Source organism: Gymnoscopelus microlampas (genome assembly GCF_963454915.1).
Source record: "Gymnoscopelus microlampas genome assembly, chromosome: 4".
In the NCBI taxonomy this organism is placed as follows: domain Eukaryota; kingdom Metazoa; phylum Chordata; class Actinopteri; order Myctophiformes; family Myctophidae; genus Gymnoscopelus; species Gymnoscopelus microlampas.
Window position 1 is genome coordinate 2,434,210 of NC_139941.1, and position 19,496 is coordinate 2,453,705.

A 19,496-nucleotide genomic window follows, 5' to 3' on the forward strand; every position below is an offset into this window, starting at 1 on the left:
CAGGCTGGGTTCGGGCCAGCAATTTATGCTAATAGTTTGGGTCAAGTAGTGAAAAAAATAAAAATAAAAATCTTCTATACATTAGCAAGTCTTTGTCTTTAAACTACTCAGATCGTTTTTTTTTTTTTTTTTTTTTTTACTACAGTCCACTTTAATAGTGTAAGTTTTGTCTATGGGAAAGAGAAATCATAATGGAGGCCTACTTAGTCACAGAATCTATGGGACAATACTAATACTAATGTGCTTAGTCATATAGAGTCCCACAGAGTCTATGGGACTATAATAATAATATTGTACTTAGTCATAGAGTCTATTGGACTATGGGAATAGTGTAGAGAGACTCTTTAATGCTCTGGACCAGAGCTACGTTTGTGACGTCACCGCCTGTCCACTTCTAGGCAAATTTAAAATAGGATGTAATATTATGTTACAGGAGTCTCCTCATTGAATTACATTGCATGGTGAAACAGCTTTCAATGACTCTTTAGCACATAAACACACGCAAACAAATACGATTTTGACAATATATAACCCAGTAGAATATTTTAAAATGTATTTATAGTGTCCTCATCGTCTCCATTAGACCTCACAGTAACGTAGCCTTCTTGATAGGCTCTATGCACAGCAGCCATATTATCACTTCCTTCACAGGTGTTACCAATGATACTAATGAAGGCTCTGTTCCATTTAGTGTAGCACAGTGGTTTCCACGACCCCCATAACTCTGAGTGTACAAATGGTTGTACACTCTCAGAGTTACACACCCGCAAGGGGCCATTTGGAAGCCCATGAGGGTCCCTGGACCCCAACTGTAGACCCACTGGTGTAGCAGAGTGTTTCCAGTGAGCCAACATGCACAACATCAGCACCCTGACTCTGTTTGACCAGAATGGAACAGAGCCTTCATTAGTATCATTGGTAACACCTGTGAATGTCTTCATAATATGGCTGCTGTGACTAGAGCCTATTGATGACGTCCTCTTTAAAGAGCAGAACCAGGGTAAAGAGGTAACAGAAAAGGGACGACGACAACTCAATGTAAACGTTAAAATGTTTTTATTTTCTTCAGCAGAGAAGAAACAAGTGACAAATTACTCTTGACTTCAGGGTTTACAAAGACTGATAGGGTTAAATTTGAACCCTATGAATAAGGCATGAGCCCAAGAAAGATGGAAAGATGGTTTGGTACTAAGACCCCCCCAATACCCGTCCAGTCAACACCCCAAGAAATGTGAGTCAGACACCTGGTACGTCCAAAATGATCCATCTGTATTGCTCGAGTGTGTACACGGAGGCAGTACAAGTTACAGACAAGAATATTAATCACACACTAAAGTTGTACTAACAAACAACGGTATTTATACACAGTTGGACTTCAATGACATCAGACATAGGTGCATCCTTATGATTGGCTTTAAGACCCTCAGACGTCAGATCATATGATGAGCTGTCAGGCATCAGGGTGTCATCATAATAAGATGTTGTTCATCTTATAGTGTCCTTGTGTACAACTTTTGGTACATAAACAAGTTCCGTATTCCTTCGATATCATAGGACATGTGGCAGGTTTATCTGTGACAGGGTGACAGCTGACAGAGTAAATTAGTGACAATATCCCGGTCATACAGATAATCTTATACAGATACAGGTCATCTGGCATTTAATCACAAAGTGTTGACCAAGACATATTGTTACTGATTGGAAACCTATGGAGCCGGCACCAGATAGCAAATATGGAGCCAGCTACATGGCCTTGGTAGAGAAAGTATAGTAGAGTTACAAAAGGCATGTTTAAAAGACTGAAGTACAGGCCCAAAAAGACATCACTATATTAATTTGACTGGTTAGATCGATATTTCTAGATCATATCAATCTGGTCCACAAAACATATCTATCAAAGACAAACCCTTACCCATTGACCAAAAAGAAAGAACACAACAACCATGGCTAAATATACTCACCTAAACTAAATAGACCAGGAAGAAACAGGAGGGAAAAGCATAATGTGAATTAACCAAAGAAAATAACCATCACCCCTGCATCTCTGTGATATTATTATTATTATAATACAAATTAGGCAAAGTACAAATTAAGGCAACAAATGACAACTGAAGCTTAAAGGACGTCTTCACCCATTTTCAACCTATCTTCATATATTGGTCCGCTAATGCTCATGATAAAATGATTTTTCTTTAACATTTTCTTCTACTCATAGGAGGGATGTGGACAGTTCAGAAAACCGCCTACCAGTGACATCATCATTAGGCAGGTTTTCTTTTTATTCAAACCAGATTTTGATTTTGATTTGTGAGAGCAATGGTTTATTACAGCATGCTAACTTTCCAGGAATAGAAATCCTGCAGTTTCTATCAGCTTGGATTCCCAATCGATGATGTCAATACAAATGGTTCCATATTATTTTGAGCATTAGTGAGCACCAATTATATGAAGCTAGGTTAAATGGTTTTTAATGGTTGAAGTCGTTCTTTAAAGAAAAACAAGTTGCTGAGGATCAACATAATCAAACACAAGAGGGCTAACTGCAAACGGACTCAAACACGCAAACACACAACTCTAACAACTAAATCAGACAACTGTTACATAAGACAAAGGCAAATCTAACAAAAACATGTAACAATGTTTGGTGGGAACAAGTGATTCTCTGCTGCTTGTCAGCTGCCGTTCCCCCTAGCAGTCAGTCCAGACTGAGAATCGTGCAGAGAAGGGCTAGTGGTCACTGGTCATAGCCAGAGCCTCTCTAATAGAAATTAGAGAGTTGCGCCAATGAGGCGTCAGAAACAGCGTCAGTCACGTGGTTCATGTAGCTGAAAATAGTGACAAGGAGCCGTCGACTTTAATGCATTCCATGAACTTCCGGTTTAGGGATTTGTCACTATTCGCCAATGTATGTGTATGTAGAAGACCTGGCCCGAAGAAGTGAACAGAGTTGGCGTAACTCTCTAATAGATGGCACTGGTCATGGCCAAGCAGTGGCCGGAGCGTTAGTGGAACCAGCGAATCACGGACACGATCAATTTCCCTCCTGGGCAGGGACAGCCTCTGTCAATTTGCCACAGCTGTCAGTGAATTTGGCAATCAACACAGTCACCACAGCACCAACTCTCCACCTTCCGGAAGTACAAAAACATAAAAGGTCTAATACAAAATAATGCCAGTGAGACAAAATTACAAAATATAATATAAATGTATATAAATACAGAAATAGCAACACAAATACAGGGTAAAATGTGTCTGGCCGTTACAATATAGCATCATAAAACCCAGTATAGCATTAAAAAAAACTTGAAATTAACATGAAATTAAAAAAAATAATAATTTCATGTTGATTTTACTATTTGAATTAGGAAGAAAACCCGGACTGGATCCGCAGAGCCAGACCTTCAAAAACTGCCCTTATATAGTGTTATATCTCGGTTATATCTAATTTAAGATCAAGTGGGATTCATCATTCAGCACACCTTGGTAAGAACAGAACAGATGTTCAGAACAGTTTGGTGCATCCAGGGTTGGAAAAAAAGTACTCAAATGTTTTCCTTAAGTAAAAGTATCAATACTGCAATGTAGAAGTACTCTGTTACAAGTAAAAGTCCGGAATCAAAAATTGACTTGAGTAAAAGTACAAAAGTATTGGTATCAAAATGTACTTAAAGTACCAAAAGTAAAAGTACTAAAATGTTTGAAAATAGCAGATCTACAAGCTCACAACGCGTCGCGATGCGACGCGTTGTGAGCTTGTAGATCAGCTATTTTCAAATAGCCTAGGTATGAAATAGGGCTGAAGTGGTTAATGTATGTTTTATGATATAATAATTTATATCTGCAAAGTAACTAGAAACTAATAAATTAGTAGTTGTAGTGGAGTAAAAGTACAATATTTGCCTCTGAGATGTAGTGGAGTAGAAGTAGAAGTATTGAAAATAGGAAATACTCCAGTATAAGTAAAAGTACCTCAAAATTGTACTTAAGTACAGTACTTGAGTAAATGTACTTAGTTACTTTACACCACTATCAACCATTCATTTCCCCCCTCTCCCCCTCCCCCTCCCCTGCGGCACATCGGCCACTTCAAAACCACGGGACTTCCGTAAGAAATTCATTTCCTATGGAAATTCCCCACGGCTCCGGCGCGTTGCTTCACGCATTATGTGTGAGTGCGGCCCCAGACAGTTAAGACAAAATATTGCTGCATGACGGCCCAATGAAGTTTGAGTGGAGGGTCATCACGTCATAATATAATGTATATGTTGACATTAAAGTAGTTAAATGTGTAACTACAGACTTCTAAACATAGTGTGAACAGCAGGCTCTATGCACAGCAGCCATATTGGACAGACATTGGGCCCCTTCCTTGCTTCCTTCACAGGTGTCACCAATGACACTAATGAAGGCTCTGTTCCATTTAGTGTAGCACAGTGGTTCTCAAACTTTTTAATTTCAAGGACCCCCCATAACTCTGAGAGTGTACAAATGGAACCAAATGGACCCTCCCGGGTCCATTTGGTTCCATTTGTACACTGTCAGAGTTACACCCTCTCAAGGAACCATGACGGTCCCTGGACCATACAATATCAGCACCCTGACTCTGTTTGACCAGAATGGAACAGAGCCTTCATTAGTATCATTGGTAACACCTGTGAAGGAAGTAAGAAGATTTGTCTCCAAAATGGCTGCTGTGAGTTAAAAATAATAGAGAGGGCACACGAAATCTCCTCCCATCCACTTGCATTGAGTTGCTCACCCAGCGCATGGGCCTAAATCACCCCTTCTTCCGGGTTGTGAAATTTTGGGCCCCAGTGCGTCACTTCTGTGACGCATTTTGCGTCAGAGAAGCGCGCAGCCCCGTGCGCAAGCTCGTGCGCATGCTCGTGAGTCGAGCCCATTGGTCGAAACCGTTTTCGCTCGTTCGTGTTGGTGCCCCTAAGCTGCAGTACCATGAATGGCCAGCATGTCCATTTGGCTTCAATGAAACCACTGGGTTCTGGGGGCTTGGCATAGAGCCTATTTACGGCAGACAGTGTTCATATAGTGTCAGCTCACCTTCAGCTTGGGTGAATCACTCCGTTGAAGTTGATGGGTCCTCCCCTGCGGATGCATAGAGGTCTAACGTTAAATTAATTACATTTGTGTTTAGCAAGGCAATTAAATGTAGTGTACATAACACTGCAGACTGGATGTAGTTATTATTATTAGTTCATTATTAAGTCACAAGCTCTTGTTAATACTTTTCATAGAGTACCGAAGTCACTCACTCAATTGTCTCATATAACTATTGTGGTAAAAAAATAAACAAACTGTCCCGGCTCTATTGTCAGGGAGGTGGCTCTGTATACGATACAGAGCCATGATATGATAGTCAGGCACTCATATTTGATACAGTCTGTTGCTGGCGAAAATTGTGTGTGTGTGTGTGTGTGTGTGTGTGTGTGTGTGTGTGTGTGTGTGTGTGTGTGTGTGTGTGTGTGTGATAAAGTAGATAAAAGAGCTGATAAGGGTTGTAAATCCTGCTCTATGTTAATTAAAACTATTTGTAGTTAAACAGCTGAAAACCCAGTGTAAAAAGGATGAGACGAAATCAAAGACAGACACAGGCCGGTTCTCAAATTAAAAGGTTGACATTGTATTAAGAGAAAGAATCAATCCACGAGGCACCGTACAGCAAAAATATCTCTCTACTGGTAATACAAAATGTTCAGCATTATAACAGACAGTTTATCTCTTATTAAGCCCACCCCACAATATAATATCAATCATGAACAGGGCAAAGGCTCATTTTGGTGGCACGGTAACCTGTTCTAAGGCATCATAGATAAACTGTAGCCACAACTTTCATGGGTAAGAAAGAGTAGGCCAGGGAGCAAGGACATCTTATCTTAGCAGTTATAGAACAGTCCCTTCTGAGCAAATACATCATACTTTATGCAATTATCCAAAGTGATACAATACAATAATCATACAATAATTATAATCTAATAAACTATTGATTAGAAATTATCTATCAGTGTGTATCTACCTTTATTTTTTAACCTTGCCACAAGGTCATACGCCTTCATCTTCTGCAGATCTAGCAACACTATCTGCTTAGCGTCAGTGGGGTGGTACTCATCGACGATAAGGGTAGCCGTGTCCGCCACATCAGCGTTCTCCAACAGGGCCGCTGCTAGCGGCTCTTCACCTTCGAGAAGCGGCTGCTGCAAAATCCTCTTGAACTTCTTGAAGTCAGAGTCCACCATCTCATCCAGTGTTTTAGTGATACTGTGCCAAAGATCATCCATGGTGGATTCCTGGTAAAAACGCGGATACAACGCCGTATCACAGTGGTTCCCAAACGTTTTAGCCCGAGACCCAAAAGTCTCCCCGGGACCCAAACCCAAATCTGCTATGTTCACTACTTCTTAAATATATTTTTTCCCTCTAATTAGTGGATTAAAAAGAAAAAACATTTTAATTATTTTCTCCCCGGGACCCAAACTAATGAAAATATTCGATCTACAGTACAAGCTCACAACATGTCATAATGTGACGCGTTGTGAGCTTGTATATCTGCTATTTTCACTACTTCTTAAAGGAGGAGTTCACCCAAAAAATTACTTATTTTCTATCAATTACACATAATAGGTAGGAGACACAAATAATCTACTTTGTGTCCCCTACCGGATACATTAGCCGGTATAAGAGACGGGAATCAAATTATTAGCTTAGGAATGCGACAAAAACAAAAAAGAATCGGTGGATTCAAGCCTTCATAGGGTATGCAATTGATAGAAAACAAGTCATTTTTTGGGTGAACTCCTCCTTTGAATATTTTTTTCCCTCTAATTAGTGGATTAAAAAGAAAAAAACATTTTAATTATTTTGAAAAACACTTGAATTTGTTTTTAACTTGTGAAACAATTATAATTAAAAACAAAATGTAGGAAAAAAAATAAAGGGGTATTCACTCGCAGCCCATACAAAATGATCCGCGACCCACTGTTTGGGAAACAGTGCCGTAGGGGAGGGGTAGCAGGTGATACACTTTCTAGTTACAGTGGACATCTACAGGGCCTTTATTTTGGCTGATTATTCTGTTGTCAACAAACATACCAAGTGATATGTCCTTTTATGGTATTTGAATGTTGAGAGAGTCCAAAAATGTCCACTGGATGGCGTTCCTTAACCTCCTGAGAGAAAGACACATGGGAACATAGGAGAGAGAAGGAGGAAGACACTCAGAGAAACACAAACATAAAACACATTACTAATATAAACTATATGGAGGAAATGGTTGATATTCTTATTTAGTCCCTATTCACATGTTTAAAAAATAATAAAGGTGATATCAACAATTCAAGATATCAGGCTGAGGAAGGTCTACACGACCGTAATGTTGCTTCACATTAAACTTTACTCTTGACCATGCCAGTGGCAGTGTGCGGGTACATCTTTCATTGTTGACTAGTTTGTGCGTACGCACCTGCTTTTACTCTTTTTAATCTAGGTGTGCGAAAGGTTTTTCTACACCACAAAACATTTTGTTTTTAATAAAGAAAAATATTCAAATAAACAGCTTGCAGCTATTACCAACTATACAATAATACAGTTTGCACATTTCTGTGGAGACAACTAGAAAATCTACACTTCCATAAATTAGAACAGCATTGACCCTAAATTACCCTATGAGTACACGCACACACACACACACACACACACACACGCGCACGCACACGCACACGCACACGCACACGCACACGCACACACACACACACACACACAGACACACACAGAGTGAGATATGTATTTGAAGCTGTTTGATGGTGTGTTAACAACGTAACAATAGAGAGAAAGTCAACTCCCAAACATGTCTGCTTTACAGCAGATCAGGCCATTTCCCAGAAACCATGAACTCGCACATAGTGAAAGTGAAAGTATGAAGCTGCCCACCTTGTTAAAAAGATGACCCATTTATGTTCTCTCTGCCTCCATTTCAGACAAGTTAGATACACGTCCTGACCATACTGTGTGAACAGCTCATGGATTCAACTTTAAACTTTAATTTGCACGACTAAAGATTCTTGTATGACCAACTAACTCCCAATGTTAGGACAGTGTGAAAGGACCCCCTCCCCCACATACACACACACACACACACACACACACACACACACACACACACACACACACACACACACACACACACACACACACACACACACACACACACACACACACACACACACACAGGTAGGGTAAGTGATATTTTTTGGTATTATTATATATTATATTTGGTTAAAAAGGTTGAAGTACTATATTCTGATAGTAATCATTGCTACAGAGAGTTTGTTCGGTCACAGGGGTCTCTCCAGCTCTTTAGTAAACAGAATATAGAACATTTTCAGGTAGGAGACACATTTTAAGCCAATCAGGAGAGAGCACTGAAAATGCATTTTCTGTTTAATAAAGAGCTGGAGAGACATGGAGACTCCTTTTACTGAACAATCACTCTATAGCAATGAGTACTATCAGAATCAGAGCTATTTAACACTCATTTTAACCAAAGTAAATCACTTACCCTACCTTTAAGATTGTATGGATGACGCTTCTGAACATATTGCTAGTTTGACCACTTCAAACGCTCTAATCTTAAAATAACCCGTTATCTACAACCTCAGCGCCAGTCAGCCCATTTCCCCGCAAAAGGACTCCGACAAAAAGCTACTTCAAAGTGCACCAGGCCTCGCCTGCTGCCCGCTCACCTCATCCTCACGGAACCTAGTCTATCTCCCCCTTCTCCCCCTTGTCGTGTAAATAAAACCCCTTGGAGCTTGAGTCATGTCTTGGCTTTTGGGTGTGCCCAATTATGATAAATGTTCTCTATACCCAATCGTACCTTATCTATACTGTACACATTCACAGTGTAACATGTGCCAGGCTCTGTCAGTCTAACTGGCTCGCCGTACAGTACATCCGTTAACGCCTGATAACCGCTGCATAGTGTTCTCCTATTGCTGGGAAGAAGGGACTTGGACCACAAACAATGTAGTTGCTGGTTGCTCTTTTTTTTTTTTTTTTTTTTTGGTGGTACTGTACAGTCATATGACTGTACAGTGCCGCGTCGCGGCGCGTTGTGAGCTTGTAGATCTGCTATTTTCAAACATTTTAGTACTTTTACTTTTGGTACTTTAAGTACATGTTGATGCCAATTATTTTGTTAATTTAATTTAATTCTGGACTTTTACTTGTAACAGAGTATTTCTATATTGCAGTATTGGTACTTTTACTTAAATGGCAAGACCACTTTGGTAGTAGACTGAAAGAACGAGCCCAATCGATGGTCTTGAAGGGCGGAGCCAAACCCAGGCGCTGGATTCCAGCGCCTGGGTTTGGAGCACTCTGATTGGTTAGGAGATAACAAGGTCCTAAGACCAGCGTTCCTGCAAGGTTCTCCCAGGCTTTTTTTGCTTTTGAAACAAAAAAAAAGGCATGGGTTTCCGAGGCTACTTTGGTAGAGGTTTGGGTTGTGTAGTTATCTTGCCATGATGTAACTCCAAAGGTGGACAAGAAATAAAAAATAATTGCTCCAATGATTAGAAATTGATAATTCAAAATATGCTCCTCATTGACTTACATTGTACGGTAAAACAGCTCTCAAAGTCACTCTTTTAGCATATAAACGAACACAAACAAAGTTGATTCAGACAATATAGAACATCACCAAACCCAGTACTGTTTGTTTTTTTAATAAAAAATGTAACTTCCTGTTGATTTTGCTGTTTTTATTAGGAAGAAAACCCGGACTGGATCTGCGGATTTGGATCTTTGGTGATGTTCTATATTTTCTGAATCATCTTTGTTTGTGTTCGTTTATGTGCTAAAAGAGTGAGTTTGAGAGCTGTTTTACCGTACAATGTAAGTAAATGAGGAGCATATTTTGAATTATCAATTTCTAATCAATGGAGTAATTGTTTTAGATTTCTTGTCCACCTTTGTAGTTACATCATGGCAAGGTAACTACACAATCCAAACCTATGCAAAGTGGTCTTGCCCTTTAAGTAAAGAATTCGAATACTTTTTCCACCAGTGCACATGACTCATACGGAAAAATAAACACAACTCTGCCAGTGAGCTACACACAAGGAACCCTCTTCCTCTCAGTGAATGCAGCACGTTGCAGGCCAACTGCGTTGATGCACTCTTAATAACTCATATTATCAACCAAAAGTGCATTTCAGTTTTATATGAAACCCGATGTAACATGTAGCACAAAGACAATACAATTAACCACACAGCATTTAACATACCAACGCAATCAAACAATGCAAGATGTTAACACGTAACAGAAACAAAAGGAAAATTCCGGTGCATACAGTCATACAAAAATATACAATAGAACCCTCCTGTACTGTATATTGGGAAACGTGTCCACTGTAAGAGTTGCAAAAGTGTGTGAACAGGGCCGAAATTGTATCACATTTGACTTGCAATTTGTTTGTACTATTGCACTCTTCTCCTTTAATAAATAATCCAGAATAAAACTCACAACAATAAAATATAAATGCACAATAAAATGCTGGGTGCGTAATTACTGTGAGTCCTATCTGAACTAATTGTTTGTCGACTACGCCACTTTTGTTATAGAGGGAAGTCCCCTTTGAATACACTTTAACTTCTTCTTCAGGCTTTCACAGGTTCGAGGTTAACTGGTAAGTTTCAATACTTTTGGTTTTGAGAATACAACACTGGCATGAGAATATCCCTTTAAGAAACTGGACACGAATACAGTGTATCAAAAAAGGTAAGTCATATTTATTGGGTCCCTAATACATTGGCTTCTGTGCCTTAAAAACAATCAAATAAACACTATACTAATAAAACCTATATAAACATACAAAACACAAATAATCTACACAACAACTATAAAATAAATTATAAAGTTGTGCAAATTACGCGGGGCTTAATCACAAGGGTTCCTTAGCATGGGGGGTTTCTGTGCAACAAATACTTTTCAAGTAAAGTGCTGTGCCAATAAAGTGCTTCAAGATACTCAACACGGTTTGTTCAGGGGTAATGCTGCATGTCCATATATGGGGGTAAGATGGGAAAGGGTTTGAGGCCAGTCGTCTTCGTCTTCTCTCTTCTTTCTCTCCGCCTGCAATTATAGAGATCTAGACCAGTTCACTGTGCATTTACACGATACATTTGCGTTGTCTCAGGCAGTGGTTATACAGGGATTCAACGTTGCTTGTTCGAATACTCACTCGCCAGCCAGGTTTTTACACCTGGCGCTGAGTTGGTTGCGTATGCAACGTTATCGCCACTTTCCAGTCTCAGCGCTCCTTATATGGTCTGGTCTCACTCGTCTCTCATATGGTCTGGTCTCACTCGCCTCTTCCTCCCCTTCGGTTCGATCGCTTTCTCCTCTTGGTTTCTCCTTTGAATGTAGGCACACCTCGGCTTCCAAACTCCTAGGTGGCTGGTATGTCTACTTCATCTATGCACTCCTCTACTCCGTGTCTCGGCACAACCTTCCCCTCTGCTGTCCTTCTCCTCACTGACGCCTCTGTCACTTGGGTGCTCTGTTCTCTCTTTCAAACGGTCCCGCCTCCGCTTTTGTACCTGCCAAACCACACCTCCCTCTTCTTTCATTTGTCCGTGGTGACAGTCTGTCTGGGGACATTGGCCATGACCGTGGCCTTGGGCGTGACCGCGTGACTGCCGCTCTGCCACTCAATGTCTCTCAATACATGTGACCAGGGGATCATGGGGAAAACAATTATAAACAATACAGTGCGTAATAATAATTGGTACAAAAATAATAAGATGGTGGGGTTAAATGAGGCAATTATACACATTAAGCACCAATAAAAACAAATTACAAAAGTTTTAAGAACCCCTCATTTCACCCTTGTCACATTCCCCCCTACTTTTTCGTTGGCAGTCCCTGGCAACTGGTTCTAAACGTCATGCCCGTACCTCTCAGGTGGCTGTCCTTGGTTCGCTCTTCCAGAGCGCCGCGGACCTTCAGGTTCCCTAGGACCGGGGAAAAACCCTACATAAGGCGGCCATATTGGTCCCACCGGTTCGGCTACTGGGGCAGGTTCGGGGCTCTCCATCGGTGACCTGGGGGCTATACACACTTTTAATGCATTCCTATGGATCGTTCTATCTCGCCCTCCTTTTTCAGGTCGGATCCTGTATACTAGGCCCGCATCCCCCACCCTCTCCAATACCACAAAAGGTTCTGGGTCCCACCATGGGCCCAGTTTACCTTGTCCCTGTCGGTTCCGGTTTCGTACCCACACCCTCTCTCCAGGTAACAATGGTGGCATACCGGCTCGGCGGTCATAGACCTGTTTACGCTGTCCTGCTATATGCACCATTTTTTTCTCGGCTGTCCTATACGCTGTGGCCATTCGTTTCTGGTGATCTTGCACCCAATCTCCCACTCCCATTCGATTTTGTGACAACGGTACTCCTAATGCTACATCTACCGGACGCCTCAGGTGGCGACCAAACATTAAGTACGCAGGCGCATAACCTGTCGCACCATGTTCAGTATTGTTATAAGCGTGTACTAACTCAGGTAAGTGTTCATTCCATCTGCCTTGGCGATCAGTATCTAGAGAGCGCAACATGTTTAACAGTGTTTGATTAAACCTCTCCACCCCCCCATTACCAGCTGGGTGGTAAGGGGTGGTGCGACTCTTAGTAATACCGTATGTATGACACAATTGCTGCATTAATTCGGATTCAAAATTCGGGCCTCGGTCCGAATGGAAACGAGCCGGGCAACCGAATGGCTGAATAATATGTGTCCAAAGCGCACGGACAGTCGTGGGCGCAGTTTGGTCACGCGTTGGAATAGCCCAACTGTACCTGGTGAATAAATCGGTTGCTACAAGAATATTCTGCCATGCGTCATTCGGCCTACCTAATGTGAGAAAATCAATAGCCACTACCTCCATAGGATACGATACTTCGAATGGCTGTAAGGGGGCCCTGGGCTCTATCCTGTCTTTCAGTAGGCTGCAGGCAACACAACCTCGCTGGAACTGTCGCACCGCCCCCTCCATGCCCGGCCAGTAGAACCGGCGCCGAAGCTGCGCCAAAGTCCGGTCCACTCCGGCGTGTGCCGAGGCCTCATGGAGTCCTTTCCACACCTCCTCTCGTCGCGCCCCTGGACAAACAAGCTGTAAGTAACATTCTTGTGTATGCTGATCAATCACTTGCCTATACAACACATTGTCTCTGATGCGCAACCGGTCCCACTGTCGTAACATTTGCCTGGCTTCCCGTGACCAACTCCTCTTCTCCATAAGGGTAGGCAGTTTCCTCCGCTCTACGCAACTCTTCACCATCTGGATGTCCGGATCTCGATCCTGTGTTCCCCGCCATTCAGCTCCAGCCCACCCGTCCTCTCTCTCCACCGGTGCCAACTCCACTACGGCCACTCCTACAGGTTGAACAGGGAACCTAGACAGGGCATCTGCGTTCGCATTGCTTTTTCCAGGTCGGTACTTTATATCATAGGTGAATGATGCTAGCTGGGCTGCCCAGCGCTGTTCCACCGCGCCTAGTCGAGCTGTTTGAAGATGCGCAACAGGATTGTTATCTGTATAAATCGTAAAATGAGCGCCAGTTAAGTAATCTTTAAATTTTTCGGTCACTGCCCATTTAAGTGCCAAGAGTTCTAATTTAAAGGAGCTATAATTTGCATCATTTTGTTCGGTAGGGTGTAGACTTCGGCTGGCGTAGGCGATTACTCGCTCCTGGCCATCTTGGACCTGTGCCAGCACGGCGCCGAGCCCGCGGCCACTCGCATCAGTATACACTACAAACGGTCGATCATAATCTGCATAAGCCAGTATTGGAGCCTGCGTAAGGGCAGTTTTAAGAGCATCAAACGAGTTTTGGCATTCAGGGGACCACTCTATTTTACACTGATGGGACTTCACATCATTCGGGACTCCGATCAACAAACTATTTAACGGCCTAGCTATGGCAGCAAATGAGGACACGAAGCGGCGATAATAACCAGCCAGACCTAGAAAAGCGCGGACCTCGCGGACAGTCGAGGGTGGGTTCCAGTCTCTTACCGCAGCCAACTTTTCAGGGTCCGGGCGCACTCCCTCTTTGTCTACAACGTGGCCCAAGAACTTTACCTCCGGTTGGAGAAGCTTGCATTTATCGAGGCGCAGTTTCAATCCGTGTCTCCACAGCCGCTCGAAAACCTGGTCAAGGTGCTGCATGTGAGAGGAAAAGTCAGGTGAATATACAATAATGTCATCGAGGTACACTAATAATGACTCTGTCACCTGGCCACTCAAGCATCGCTGCATTAATCTTTGGAAGGTCGCGGGGGCGTTACATAAACCGAACGGCATACGTTGGAACTCGAACAGTCCTAAAGGGGTGGTAAACGCTGTCTTTTCTCGATCCCGAGGGTCCATACCCACCTGCCAATAACCGCTGGCCAGGTCGAGTGTGGAGAACCACTGAGCCTTGGTCAGGCTTGTTAAAGTCTCTTCAATCCGAGGTAAAGGGAAGGCATCTTTGTGCGTCACGGCATTCAGTTTACGGTAGTCGACACAGAAACGCCAGCTGCCATCTTTCTTCTTCACCAGGACAATGGGCGCTGCCCAGGGACTGCAACTCTCTTTTATCACTCCCTTGTCCAGCATGTCACTCAATAAGGTCTTCATTTCTCTATACATGGAGGGCGGCAGCGGTCGGTGCCTCTCGCGGATGGGTGCCGCGTCTCCAGTTGGTATTTGGTGTTGCACCACGTCCGTCTGCCCAAAATCTTCATTATGGACTGCAAACACCTTCTTCCATTTACACATCATCGCATGCAGCTCTTCTCTCTGCTGGTCAGGTAGGTCATCTCGCCGGGTCAACGCCTCCATCTCCTCAGGTAAGGTCTTCACGGGTCCCTCGTCTTCGATGCTCACCAGGGACACTTCCACGGCTCCGTCGGTTCCTAGGGACAGGTTCAGGTCTCGTCGTCCACGGACGTCGGCCTCCTCCACTGGATATAGCTTCCCTAACTTTTGATGTCTGCCCACGGTCACGCTATACGCGTGGGGGTTGCAGATGCGCACGGGGACTCGGCCATTACGCACGGTGACCAACGCTCGGGCCACTCCCAGATCAGTTCCTTCCGGCATGGCCTCCATCAGGGCCTCGTATTCGGCTCCATTTGGACCTTTCCAGGCACGGCCCCATACTACTAACTCACTGCGGGCGGGGACTCGGATTCTCCGTCGGCCGACAGGCCACACATAGCCCAATGCTCCGTCTTCGTGGGTCACTGCCTCCACTCTCCTACAGGCGGCGAATGCTTTTTTCCATGGTGTCCTCTCCTGTTGGCATGGAAACACAGACCTCCCAGAGAGTTTAAATAATGCATGCCACACTGCGTGGACTACGTTCATCCCAATGATCAGCGGCTCAATACAATGTTCATCTTTTACAATTACGATTCCTCTTCCCGGTATTTTCAGTCCTTCTAATTCTAAATCGAATATGGCATAGCCAGAATAGGGTAGATCAAGGCCGTTTGCTGCCCGTAGGCTAAACACCAGAGGCCCATTTTCCATTTTATCTTGCGAGAACTTTTCGTTAAACAAACTCTGCTGCATCAATGTGACTTGAGACCCCGTATCTAATAAACCCCTCATTTGGACTCCCCCCATTGTTATCCCAATTGTCGGACATTCCCCCACAAACACTTCATTGGCCCTTAACTTTTTTTGTGAACGTTGCACCTCTGCCCCCCGGACCTCGGCGACAGGGCGTACTAGTTTAACTGACTTCGGTCGGATCTACAGAATCTCGCTATATGACCCGCCTGTCTACACTGGCTACATATCGGCCTACCTCCTTCATCCCATTCGTAGCGCTGAGAGGCCGTATACCGTCGCTCAGGTGGCGGTGGAGTGCGCGCTCGTGCGTCATTGGTGCCAGTGCGGAGGAGCGGTCTGATTTCTTTCATGAGTTCCTGCGTGAATCCTTGCATTTGAGTTTTTACGTCGTCCATGATTTCCTGTTTTAATTTTTCTCTCCAAGCAGGGTCCTGAGAAGGGTAGGGGACAGAAATAGGATTAACAGCGTGGCACGTTATTTCAGTAGTTCCATGTTCAGCAGCTAACAGGTAGGCTTCTTCGCGTAAAGCAGCAAAATCTTCATCTGGGTGTCGTCGAGCATATATTTTTAAGGCTTGGCCCAGGGGGCCCTCAGCTAAACCCATAACAAACTGATCACGAAGAATGGCTTCGGAGGGAGCGGTGCTTGGGTCGTGCTGCCGCAGCCCACAAAACAGCTCTCTAAGTCTCAGGGTGTAAGTTTGTACATTCTCTCCTGCGCGCTGTGCGCACCGATAGAATAGTGAGCGCATTTCTGCGACAGAGACAGTTTCTTTATATAAAGCATCTAAGTATTTAAAAACTTTTGCCACTGTGTCGCGTTCGCCCTCCTCAACCACACTAATCTGCCGTTTAGCTTCGTTGGTTAGCGTTTTAATTATAATAGCAACTTTCCTGATTTCTGGTAGTTCCTGGGTACTTAATAATCCTCTAATCTGGTCTTTCCATTCCCTATATTTACTCTCGCCTTCTGTTCCACCAAAGGTGGGTAACCATGGGGCACCGGGATACACCGCCATCATCATCATTCTGAATCCGTAAAGCAAAAAACAAAAAGCAACAAAAACAACAAAACAATACAGTTTCTCTTAAGGGTATTCTCATGTGTTTGTTCTCAACCAGTCCTGCCGCCAACGCCAAATATGTGAACAGGGCCGAAATTGTATCACATTTGACTTGCAATTTGTTTGTACTATTGCACTCTTCTCCTTTAATAAATAATCCAGAATAAAACTCACAACAATAAAATATAAATGCACAATAAAATGCTGGGTGCGTAATTACTGTGAGTCCTATCTGAACTAATTGTTTGTCGACTACGCCACTTTTGTTATAGAGGGAAGTCCCCTTTGAATACACTTTAACTTCTTCTTCAGGCTTTCACAGGTTCGAGGTTAACTGGTAAGTTTCAATACTTTTGGTTTTGAGAATACAACACTGGCATGAGAATATCCCTTTAAGAAACTGGACACGAATACAGTGTATCAAAAAAGGTAAGTCATATTTATTGGGTCCCTAATACATTGGCTTCTGTGCCTTAAAAACAATCAAATAAACACTATACTAATAAAACCTATATAAACATACAAAACACAAATAATCTACACAACAACTATAAAATAAATTATAAAGTTGTGCAAATTACGCGGGGCTTAATCACAAGGGTTCCTTAGCATGGGGGGTTTCTGTGCAACAAATACTTTTCAAGTAAAGTGCTGTGCCAATAAAGTGCTTCAAGATACTCAACACGGTTTGTTCAGGGGTAATGCTGCATGTCCATATATGGGGGTAAGATGGGAAAGGGTTTGAGGCCAGTCGTCTTCGTCTTCTCTCTTCTTTCTCTCCGCCTGCAATTATAGAGATCTAGACCAGTTCACTGTGCATTTACACGATACATTTGCGTTGTCTCAGGCAGTGGTTATACAGGGATTCAACGTTGCTTGTTCGAATACTCACTCGCCAGCCAGGTTTTTACACCTGGCGCTGAGTTGGTTGCGTATGCAACGTTATCGCCACTTTCCAGTCTCAGCGCTCCTTATATGGTCTGGTCTCACTCGTCTCTCATATGGTCTGGTCTCACTCGCCTCTTCCTCCCCTTCGGTTCGATCGCTTTCTCCTCTTGGTTTCTCCTTTGAATGTAGGCACACCTCGGCTTCCAAACTCCTAGGTGGCTGGTATGTCTACTTCATCTATGCACTCCTCTACTCCGTGTCTCGGCACAACCTTCCCCTCTGCTGTCCTTCTCCTCACTGACGCCTCTGTCACTTGGGTGCTCTGTTCTCTCTTTCAAACGGTCCCGCCTCCGCTTTTGTACCTGCCAAACCACACCTCCCTCTTCTTTCATTTGTCCGTGGTGACAGTCTGTCTGGGGACATTGGCCATGACCGTGGCCTTGGGCGTGACCGCGTGACTGCCGCTCTGCCACTCAATGTCTCTCAATACATGTGACCAGGGGATCATGGGGAAAACAATTATAAACAATACAGTGCGTAATAATAATTGGTACAAAAATAATAAGATGGTGGGGTTAAATGAGGCAATTATACACATTAAGCACCAATAAAAACAAATTACAAAAGTTTTAAGAACCCCTCATTTCACCCTTGTCACAAGTGCATTTAACAACTTTATAATTGACCATAAGATACCTCTGCATATTCACACGTTTACTAGTAGCATTTATGATTGCATACTGTTGTGTAACACTTACAAAACAACATAAAAACCCGTTAACTCTGACAGAGAAAAGAAAGCGTACCTCCTTTCAGTGAATCCAGCATGTATTGCTGTGGGTGCGGCGTGTGTGTATGTGTGTCTGTGCAAACAGAGAGGAGTTTACCAAGTTCACAGGAAGTTCAGAAGGGGGGAGGTTCTTTCAACATTCACATCTCTCTCACAATGATGGCTGCTTCCACATTATGTTTGCTCCACTCATTCAAACGTCTATTGTGGCTCAAAAGTGGCATCGCTGGCAAAGCTTTTCCTGTCCCGTGCATTATACACACACTCGCTATAGTATGGTATGATGGAAAAATGTGTGTGTGTGTGTGTGTGTGTGTGTGTGTGTGTGTGTGTGTGTGTGTGTGTGTGTGTGTGTGTGTGTGTGTGTGTGTGTGTGTGTGTGTGTGTGGTGTGTTTTACACCTAGTCCATCGTAGGTGTAAAGTCCTCTGTAAAACAATGATTTCCTGGCACACTATTTGGATAAATTGGAGGATGTAGAGGGGCGGATTAAACCGTACCTCAGTATCTCCACTCATGGTAAATGATTTACCATGCGTGGAGATACTGAGTTTTACTGACTTCTGCCAGAAGTCAGTAAACTCTGTGCACAAAACCTTTCTTTCTTTGTGAGAGGATACCTAATACATCCCTACACAAGTCACAGTTATTTTTAGGGGGCCAAGCACTTAGTGTGTAGGACCCCTATTGTTTCTGTTAGTCTTATGGGCCAAGCACCTGCTGCCCTAGTCCAGACCAATCTAAAGCCGTAACCGTTTTTCTACCCATTACCCACGAAATACGGATAACGGAGCTGGCACTGTCCCTAAGCGCTATTCTGCGATTGCTATACCCGTTCTCCAGTATGCCGATTCCATTATTTGCGGCTGGAGGTATTGTCGTGGGCGTGTTGTTGCTATAACTCCAACATTCCTATTCTGCCCACACACCTCGTGCACCAACTCTAAAACCAGCGGACTCTAAAACCACCCGCAATGCCAACTTGGTTTGTAGAGCGCACAGTCGCCAATGGATTCCTAGAGACGGTCAGGGCGCACAGTGCGCACCTCTCTCTACTAGGCTATTATTGTCAACACATCTCTGTGATTCTAATTTTACTATAATCAGCAGAAGG

The 19,496-nt window shown here is 43.4% G+C and overlaps 2 protein-coding genes across 9 annotated transcripts in view; one reads left to right on the plus strand and one right to left on the minus strand.

The window, feature by feature from the left end:
• The window catches only part of spra (sepiapterin reductase a), a 52,144-nt gene that overhangs the window by 11,180 nt on the left and 21,468 nt on the right, over positions 1-19,496 (plus strand). The gene's annotated exons all lie outside the window — the stretch shown is intronic.
• LOC311042897 (caspase b-like) lies at positions 1,902-18,442 on the minus strand. Of its 8 annotated transcripts, XM_084053982.1 has the most exons (5): positions 18,400-18,442; positions 7,105-7,181; positions 6,032-6,302; positions 5,059-5,103; positions 1,902-3,128 (listed from the first exon to the last, which is right to left on the minus strand). In XM_084053982.1, exons 3-4 carry the CDS (start codon positions 6,291-6,293, stop codon positions 5,075-5,077), a joined length of 291 nt encoding a protein of 96 aa, XP_083910108.1. In that variant the 5' UTR covers positions 6,294-6,302; positions 7,105-7,181; positions 18,400-18,442; the 3' UTR covers positions 1,902-3,128; positions 5,059-5,074. The 8 variants fall into 8 exon arrangements, 6 of the variants coding, with proteins under 6 accessions (XP_083910108.1, XP_083910107.1, XP_083910111.1 ...); XR_014600552.1 differs by lacking the exon at positions 18,400-18,442 and having other exon boundaries at positions 1,902-2,738; positions 2,982-3,060; positions 6,046-8,108; XM_084053981.1 differs by having other exon boundaries at positions 6,032-7,181; positions 18,400-18,430.

Coding starts and splice junctions, on each gene's coding strand:
- LOC311042897 (XM_084053982.1), bottom strand. CDS start 6,293: ATGGATGATCTTTGGCACAGTATCACTAAAACACTGGATGAGATGGTG. Junction 5,104..6,031: donor GGCAAGGTTAAAAAATAAAG/GTAGATACACAC, acceptor ATGCATCCGCAG/GGGAGGACCCATCAACTTCA.